A 9618-nucleotide genomic window follows, 5' to 3' on the forward strand; every position below is an offset into this window, starting at 1 on the left:
GAACATACTTAGAGTTGTCTGTAATGCTCTTATTTTATGAAGAATCCATCTTATTTGAATAGCGCTATTCATTCATGATATTTCGTTTAAATATCTGAAACATTTTAGTGTAAAGAGAGAAACAGAAGAAAACACTGTGCTGCACTAAAAATCAGTAAATTAACTCCAGAACATGTCTTCATTCAGAGGCTACTTCAGATTCACTGTAATACAGACAGCTACTGGAGAGCCTTTCTGTCTACGGCCATCAGCATTTACAAAACCTCTTAGAAGAAAATTGGATAAAATAATGAGATACAATAAATAGATTTTTGAATGTAATTTAAACTGAATCAAAGCAGTTTAGAAGTGAAAGCAAGTTTATAAGATACATGACATAACCAACAACTTCTATGCCTTTCCTTAAGCTAGAAAATGTTTAGTTGGATATTATCTAAAGCTTTGTAGAGTGTTAAACTAAGAAATGAAGTATTCATGAAAAGTTTCACCACAGTGACGTCACAAAACGGGCTCTAAAACATCTGAACACAAACAGCCAGGAATGCCAGAAAGTTCCTTGGCTCTTGCAATTTAATTAGAGTAAATAATCATACGTTGTATTAAACGTGTATTTCTGTCAAGAGCTGGAGACCTCACCCCCATGTTTAAAAATAAACGAGTCTGCCGCTTTTAAAAGCGTCGTTAACGCATTTGCTAGCTGACGCTACAAGCTAGTTTAGCGAGCTAACCGGAAGCGACACATTCAGGCAGCCGGGTAGAAGGAAGGACGGGGGGAGGCTCTGACTGCTCATTCATCCTTGTGTGAGTTTATGCGGAGTGAACGATAATATTGTTCCAAGTATTTGACGTTGACGTAAACTAATGTTTGATTCAAACTACCTGAGAGTTACCTTTACTTTAGGTTGAGCTAGCTTGAGAACAACAGGCAACCTCAGCTCAGGTGTACCAGGACATGGCCAGCAGTTCCCCACCAAGCTTCACATTCCAGGCTAATGGAGAAGACAACCCGAGGCAGGTGTTGGGCTCCGGGAGCTCATGTCGTCACCTCTCCGATTCAGAGTCCGAAATCTGCCCGACGACGAAGAGCTTAGCTCGGCTGTGCAGTAGGGACAAAGATGAGCGGGCCACGGCTCTGGAGAAGCTGAGCCAGAAGATTCTAGAGTGTTTGGAATTGGACCGGGCCGGTTCGGCTCGGCTCAGCAAACAGACGCTTCTTCATCTACTCCGGCTGTCCAGGTCGTGTCCCCTTCAGGAGGTTCGGATAAGGGCCACCGAGCTGCTGTGTATTGCACAGGTAATGTTGGGCTGTTCAAAAGCAATTTTTTTTGTGCTTCATATCGCAACAACAGAGAACCTGGAGCTCGATGATGCAGCTATTATGCAAATAAGAACTGCATACAAGTTGGTTTCTGCACGGCTTTTATTTTTAAGAACGAGTAACCCACGCAGTCACCATAAACTTGGACCTGATAATCATTTATCAGCTGGAAATGGTCCTGATTACCTCCAGACTGCGGGATATTTCATCAGACACTGAAGTGAAGGTGATGCAAGCTCCTGCTGCTGTGAGCACAAACAAGCAGGCCGGACACGCCTCCTCCCGCTGCCCTGAAAAACACGCAGCAGGCAGGCACACCCCCCTAGTCCCAAAGCAGCGCTCTAAAGTAACAGTCACACCGGCTTGACTCATTTCTACCATTTTTTTTTTTATTAATCTAACTAATGTTGCTAGAAGCAACAAGGAGATTCACTTGAAGTATTTATCTCTCGTGTTCAGATGTCGGTGAGTTTTTTTCACTTGCAATTTGCGTTCTTTTAAGAACTGCTTGTTATGAAACGGGTGTCCAATTGCAGGTCGGCTGCTGTGGTCTGATCGGGGTTTTAGATTTCATGCGGTTATTATTATTATTTTTTTTACTCATTTATTGTTTTACCAAAGTATGGTTTGTGCTGAAAAATGTAGAAAAATGTTCGTTAAACGGTAAATACGTGACTTTTATGGTTGCCTACTAACAGTTGAACAATGGTTTAACCCAGATCCAAGACTTTCTGTATCTGGGACTAGCTGGACAAAGGTTGTCAATAGATAACTAATAATCAGCTGTTTGTAATGTAATTCTACTTAAAGCAAAATTACATATCTTCCCTTATTTATGGGAATTGGTCGTTTTTATTTTTTAATTGAAGTTTGTACTTTATTTTTTTAGGAGCAGGAGCCTTCTGGTTAAGCACTAAAACTAGCAATAAAGCCATATTTACAATGAAGAAATATGTCTGCTGCTACAATGAAGAAGGTTGTCATTTTTCTTCAAATAGAATAATCATCAGATTCAATCTGACAGAAATGTGTTATTCTCTATTTCCAGGAGGAGGGGATTGAAGTACCTCGAGCCTTGGCTTCTGGTCCAAGTGCTTTCATTCCTGCAAAAGAGGTGTGTAGCTGCAGACATTTCTGATGCTTAAATGAGGTTCACATTAAGCTTTAAATGTTAAGATTTGGTAAATTGGAACAATTTGTTGTCTCACTATTCACTAAACTACCACTAGACCTTTATATTGGTTTTTCTCTTTGATTTATAATACTATTACTGCAGCACCCATTGCCACCTTTCTGGATTAAAACCAACAGATCACCTCCTCTATAAGGGGTTTCCTACTTGATTGTAGTTAAATTCTACAGTATGCCAATAATGTTGTTGTGTGTTTGCACATTGTTAATGTCTATTGATGCAAATCCAAAGACAGAATACCAGATATCAAGCACCTTTGTGCAGAACCATAATAGAATAGAAAACGGAAAACAATATGGACTGATTTTCAACTTTCTTTGAGGTCTGAACTGTTGATTCCATTTTTGTTTTTTTTTCTCATTCTAAGGTCTCTTACACTTAAAATCAACAGGAGTTTTAAAACCATCAGAACATTAAGGAATTACAAAAATGTCCATATTCATGCTTGTCAGATTTGTTTCTAATCCTTATCTTCTCTTTTTTCAACTGAAAAAAGCATCCATAAACCAAAACTGATGGGAGTCCTTAATTTTGATGCGTATATTGAAAATGAATATTCAAATCATATTTCCATGCATTTGGCCAGGCTTTGATCGTATTCTGTCAGACAAGCGCTTTATGTTTAAGGTTTCTGAGTTTTCAACAAGTCACCGAAATTAATTTTCTACCTTTGTTTGCAGTGAATAACATGTACATTCAATAAATATACTAAATAAATATACATAAAATAAATAAAATAAATATACATATACTGTCTGATAAAGTGACAATATACATGGTACTTGTTTTTCTTCTTTAGATTTCTTATCTTTAATGCTCTGACATTTATGTATTTATGACTAAATGAGCCGGGTAAAAAAACTGGCTCAGAAACAGTGAGGCCATCGTTTCTGATGCAACATTGCCGTAGGAGCTGCATTAGCCTGTGAAAGATGCAATACTAGAGTTTTGTTGCCAAAACTCCTGTTAAATGTGGCTCATGAAGCTTAATTTCCGCAACAGAAATTATTGCGTTATTAGCTAGATGTTATTAAAAAAATAAAATATTTAGATGAAATTTTGGATTCTTTAATAAAGCCGCATTATCTACAATAGGAAAAAGTAAAAATTTCCTCGACAAGGTTTGAACTTGAACCTCTTTTTGTTTTTCAGATGTTGATAGAAGGGCTAAACCAGGACATCCTCATTGAGTCTTTTCTTTCACTGGGTCGAGTCGATCATCTCACCATGGTCATGGCGCTCCACCCGTCTTATCTGAGCTGCTTCTTGAGGATCCAGCATGCTTTGTTTGAACTGGACGGCCCTTTGCCCCGTGACTGGAGACATTACGTTTCCGTAATGGTAAGGAAATCTCTTTGAATTCCTGTTGCTATTTAGAAGGAGTTGTTGTTATTATTATTATTATTATTATTATTTATCTGGAAAAACAACAAAATCAGTTATCAGTTAATATAATTATGAGTTCACTCTGTTCAGAAATAATGCAACAGACCTGCCACTTAATATGTTGCACTAACTGCCATATTTCCCTGAGGTTATAACTTGATGATTTAAGATTTTTATTTTAATGTTATTTTTCACTAGGCTTGCTGTGTTTAAAGATATATGTTGATATTGCTTTTGTTTGTGTAAATACAGAAGTTCATATTTATGCAATAATTTTGTTTAAATTATACCAAAAAAAATGCAATGGAAGAGAGCTTCCACTTAAAATGTAATGTTTCAAAGTATTTGCTTAAAATTATTTCTGTAAAAAGCAAACGTACATTGACCTCGACAATACACTATTCTGTAGTTCTCTGACTGAGCTTTGGAGATGTATTTTAATTTACCGGGCTTATTCTCATCGAGTTGTTTTTAGCAAGCTACTTTCCCCCCGTTGGTTCCATGAGAGCATCAACAAATGTTGTGCTTATGTTTCCAATTATGACTGTATTGATTTATTGTGAAACATTTAATATCAGTGTTGTTAAGCCTAACTTAACTGCAGTAATGCCTACCACAGAGAACTCAAGGGAAAAAACACATTTGTGGTGTTTTTGAGGGATCTTAAGCTGCCATGACAAGTCACTAACAGGTTTGCCAACTTGCTTCTTCATAATAATGTAGTGACTCGTTTCTCATTTATTAAACCAACTGCTCCACCTACCCCAGATATTTATTGTTGTTTCTAACCACAAAACGCCCGTTATCATTGTTTGACTTTGATGCGTACCTCAAATATAAGGCCATGTTTTCAATGGAAATACTGCCGTGTTTATTTTTAGTTTACCTTCCTGGTGTCTTTCAGGCTGCAGCCCGACACCACTGTTCATACATGGTGCAGCAGCACAGCAAGGCTTTCCTGGAGGCTGGAGGGGAAGAGAGCTGGCTCAGCGGCAGCAAGCACGCGCCCGTCAAACTCCGCAGCCTCCACACCCTCAACAAGCTGCTGGCACACCGACCCTGGCTCATCACACAGCAGCACATCCAGGTCAGACATATCGGCTGCTCGCCCACTCACTTCCTGTCTGAAGTCAACTTTATGTTTTGCCATTTTTTGTTAATAGTAATAGTTAATAGCAGATTTCTGATTTGCATCCAAACTCACCTCCTCGGTGACTCCCCTGGTGAAATATTTTGGAAACTTCGTTCTTGCATTAGGTAGCCAGAGCTGCTCTAAAATGCTACATTTTTCTCAGCAGACGGTCAAATCTCGCCAACATTTTTGTAAAAGAAGAATGTATAGTGCTTAAGCCTGCCACAAAGAGCAAATAATCAATTAATTGCACGATAAATTAAAATAAGCTTGATCATTTCCGTTCTGACGGTTCATATGTTTTGAAAGGCAGTTTTGTTTAGAGACTTCATAATCCATTTTATTTATGGTTTCGGTTTTGTGTGGGTTTTATTTCCGTTTTATTTATTGTTTTTGGAGTGTTTTATTTTGAATATTTAAAATGTCTTCCAGTTCCAGTGTGGAGTGTTCTGCCCAAAATTCAAGTTTATTGTTCATTGGGAGGGCGAACTTGCATTATTACGCCATTATCAATATATTATTTGAAAATGGCCTCAAAACAACACTATCGTTTATCACAATAATTTCTGGGACAATTTATAATCAAACTAAATTTGTTATTGTAACAGGCCTTATAGTGCTTTGTGTGAAAGATTTAATGAGATGTAAATTTCAGAAGACCAAGCAAATCATTTTACTGCAGTTGTCACCAATTTTAGGCAGCCATGATGGATTTTCAGGTTGGATTTGGTGAGACACCTCAGTATTTCTCAATCAAAATTCTCATATCATCTGTCTGGTCTTTCAAAAAATTTAAAATATGATCCCGTTTCATCTACAACTTTATTAATTGAGGGTATACTAATGTTACCAGTTTTTCATGACAAACTGTGGCCGTCGCCATTAAAATAGTCTTGAAATGTGTTCACATGATGAGCATATTATTTACCCATATCTCTAATTTCTAACCCAACAAAAGTATTTATCAAGCTCTTTCTTACCAATCTTTGCAGGAGTTGGTGTGTGCCGGGGCAGAGCCGCGTTGGTCCCTGGCCGAACTGATCCATGCCGTGATTCTGATGGCACACACTCACTCGCTCTGCTCCTTTGTGTGGGGCTGTGGGTTAAACCCAGAGCCGGACCACATTGGGGGCTACGCCTTCCATCCTCCGTCGCCTAGTCACATTCCTCGCAGCCCTTACAGCCCGGCTCATGAGGATGGCAGGCAGGAGGTGAGTCACAGTCATTCCCATCAGCAGTCCGACAGGTTACCGGTTTTAACAAAGGCCGGTAACCTGTCGGCGTTTTTGTCGTTTGTGTGTATATAAACATCATAATTTCGATGGTTTGCAGCTGGTGGATGGAGCGGTGGAGGTGGAGGTACTGATGAAGAGAATGGTGGAGCTGCAGCAGCAGCAGGAGGAGGAGGAGTGCACACAGGAGGAGATGGTCACTCGGTTTGAAAGGGAGAGGAGCGAGAGTATACCAACAGGTAAAAATACTCCCGTTTACTGTCGGTCACTCCGTCGGCCGCTTGGATATTTGCTAACTCGACTTCTTTGACTGCGTTTGTTTAGCGGTGGTAAGAGGAGCTCCACCTGAGCTGGTGTTGTGTCTAGTTGAGGAACCTGAGTTCAGATATGAGGACTTTGCCCCCAGAGGAGAACAGTCCCCACCCATCATGAGAGCACAGGTAGTTCACAGTTTTATCTGTTCGAATATTTTCTAAATGTTACATTTTAACTGTAAACACAAAAGTTGTTGAATTATTTTCTAAAGAAAAAGTCGAGTAGGGCTGGAACGGTCAATCAAATCAATCGTGATGAATTGATTAATGAGTAATTGTCAACTTGTATAGTAATTGATTCATTGTTAACTGGAGTATACAGACTAAGAAAGGCCATTTGCTCAAAAAACATATTCCGACCAGTGATTAAGCCAAAACAGTACAAAGAAATGCATTTTGCATTTAAGATGAATGCAAAATGTCTGTAAATATGTTCTACCCAGAACTCTTTATGTGGCAGTTTAAGCTTCACCTGGTGCAAATTCAGTACAAAAATAAAACTAAATAACATTTTAAGCACCTTTTGCCACCTAGCTATTAATCAGTTAAATGAAAAAATAACCACCAGATCAGCCTTACACTGTGTTGTTACCAAGTCGAGCAGAAAGGGCTCAGCTTTTCACATGTTGATGTTAAAGTCATTATTGTAACTAAGAATTTGTTCTTAACAACTTATCAGGTTAAATAAAAGTTCAATAAATAAATAGAAATATTTTTTAGCTGCAGATGCATCTTTTGCTGCAAATGCTCAAGTGTGCACTAAAGGAATGCGATGTTATTGCATTTTATGCAAAAATGTTTTTCTTATTTTAAAAAAAAATTGAATTACTTATTTGCATCTCTTATTGTAGTCCCAATACTGCATAAAATAAAGACTAAAGTGGATAAATGAAAAATCTGCAGAAATGTGCCATTTTTTAAATCATGTTAATCATCAGAATAATTGATAGAATAATTGATTAGAATAATAATTGTTAGTTGTAGGCCTGAAGTCGAGTCTTCACTCAGTAACAACTTCCTCACCACTGTCCATCACTGATCATGGCCTTTCCAGAGTAAAATCACTAATTTCAGTTATTAGCTGATTTGCTTGTGCATCTCATTTGCTCCTACGATGATCTTAAAAATCCTAACATCTGATCTGCAGGATTATTCATGGGAAGATCACGGATTCTCTCTGGTGCAGAGGCTGCTTCCCGACATGGGTCAGTTCCTGGATGAGGAATTTCAGGTACTTTCGCCTTTAATCTCCTAAAAACAATGAGGATGAAAATGACCCGAGAGCAAAAACACACTCTATATGAATCACTTGTAGATTTAAGAGCACACTGCCTTTATGGCTTGATCTCCTTAACAGATAAAGAACTAAAATCTAAAAGGTTACTTTTTTTTTTGTTTGTCACTCAAAATAACTTTAAGACACCTGAAACAAGACAGTGGGCAGTAGTTTTTGTTTGACCATTTGCTAGGACTCTAACGTCCTCTTTGTCGGGTATCACAGTTGTAAATTTGCAGAAAAAAAGTCTTTCAATTCTTGTTTCAGGGATTTCACTCATTTTCTGTTACTTGGCTACAACACATGCTTGAAATAAAATGCATACAGTCCAAGTGGTTAACTTTTGCAAGGATGCTTTATTCAGCAGATTATATGAATACTTTTTAAAGGATATTTAAAACCGTGATCGCTTTGTGTGTAAAAACATAAAAAAAGCTTGTTTAAGTTGATGATGGTGATGCAACTTTGCAGGTTGTGAGCAACTTGACTTATAACAGGATGGCCATGCATGAAGACGTGGACACTTACACTCTGAGGAAAGCTCTGTGGAACTACATCCACTGCCTCTACGGCATACGGTTGGTGTAGCACTCTCCACTCTCACACCTCCTAAACCGAATGCCCACCATATTCCCACCGTCTTAAGTCTTTTCTGCATCTGCAGGTACGACGATTACGACTACGGCAGTGTCAATGTTTTATTGGAGCGCTCTCTGAAGGTCTTTGTTAAAACCATGGCCTGTCACCCTGAGCAGACCACTGCGAGCACATACCACGCCTTCTGGAGACACTTCAGACACTCCGAAAAGGTACGGACTGGTTCAGACACACACCTAACCTGACCTCTGTCATCACAAATCACTTGGCATTTCAACTCCTCCCTGGTATCTTCTCAACAAAGAATGAATCACTGGCATTTCAGACTTTTACCGTCGTTTCTGTCTCTTTTAAATGTCATCAGAAAACGAAGCTTTACAGACAGGGGTTGAAAATATTTCACCCTTTTACCCAGAGGTAGATGACATGGCATTTTGTTTTTTCCCTTTTTTCCTGCAGGTTCACGCCAACCTAATAGTGATGGGAGCTCGGCTACAGGCTGCTCTTCTTTATACTCTGAGGTCGATAACTGCCTACATTAAATGACTTTGTTGCACACCTTCTTGCAGATGAGCCGCTGTGATGGAAAAACTTATTCTCACACACTACAGTGAATGTTTGCAAATTCATATCGTATGTTTCAGTGTTAAATGTTTTTGATGCTGCTTTGCAATGTGGATGTATTTAAAAAAATGTTACCTATTTTTGCACTGAGTATGTCAGGATGGAAATCCCCAATAGAGCCTTGAGCGTTCTGATTTATCTTGCACACATCTGTAAAATCTACATGCTACACTCCTGGTTATGTCAGGTCAGTTTGTTACTGCATTAGTAAATCATTGATTTAAAAAGAAATGTTTATTTTTGATGTTTAATTAACACTCTACTCAGAAAAAATCATCAAGATTCTAGTTACTGTCTTCAGGTAAGCTGAAACTTAAAATATCTTGTATTTTTATAAGCAATAAAGATACTTTAATGGTGAAATGTTTTTGCCTTTTTTCCTCTGTCTTGATTCCGAAGTCTGGAGAAGTCTGGGCACTTATTAAATAGTAAATTTAATATGGAAATAAGTTATAATATTTTCCCTTACTAAAACTTAAAGGATAGAAATCATATTTTTCTGAAAATGGCTTCCAAAAGACCATATCTTTTATTATTGCTTTGCCAC

At 38.3% G+C, this 9618-nt stretch overlaps 1 protein-coding gene across 2 annotated transcripts; it reads left to right on the plus strand.

Moving 5' to 3' along the window:
• The first annotated feature begins 700 nt into the window (after positions 1–700).
• Positions 701–9435, plus strand: sesn2 (sestrin 2). Of its 2 annotated transcripts, XM_032581323.1 has the most exons (12): positions 701–801; positions 902–1294; positions 2367–2432; positions 3663–3851; positions 4801–4983; positions 6021–6239; positions 6361–6499; positions 6585–6700; positions 7722–7805; positions 8322–8428; positions 8515–8659; positions 8907–9435. In XM_032581323.1, exons 2-12 carry the CDS (start codon positions 953–955, stop codon positions 8991–8993), a joined length of 1677 nt encoding a protein of 558 aa, XP_032437214.1. In that variant the 5' UTR covers positions 701–801; positions 902–952; the 3' UTR covers positions 8994–9435. The 2 variants fall into 2 exon arrangements, with proteins under 2 accessions (XP_032437214.1, XP_032437215.1); XM_032581324.1 differs by lacking the exons at positions 701–801; positions 902–1294 and adding an exon at positions 1621–1783.
• The last annotated feature ends 183 nt before the right edge of the window (positions 9436–9618 follow it).

This window comes from Xiphophorus hellerii, chromosome 13, assembly GCF_003331165.1.
Source record: "Xiphophorus hellerii strain 12219 chromosome 13, Xiphophorus_hellerii-4.1, whole genome shotgun sequence".
Taxonomy (NCBI): domain Eukaryota; kingdom Metazoa; phylum Chordata; class Actinopteri; order Cyprinodontiformes; family Poeciliidae; genus Xiphophorus; species Xiphophorus hellerii.

What these genes read in the sequence shown, in the direction of transcription:
- sesn2 (XM_032581323.1), top strand. Translation starts at nt 953, where the DNA reads ATGGCCAGCAGTTCCCCACCAAGCTTCACATTCCAGGCTAATGGAGAA. An exon ending in GACATTACGTTTCCGTAATG is followed by an intron (nt 3,852 to 4,800) that starts GTAAGGAAATCT and finishes GGTGTCTTTCAG; the next exon opens with GCTGCAGCCCGACACCACTG. An exon ending in TCCTGGATGAGGAATTTCAG is followed by an intron (nt 7,806 to 8,321) that starts GTACTTTCGCCT and finishes GCAACTTTGCAG; the next exon opens with GTTGTGAGCAACTTGACTTA.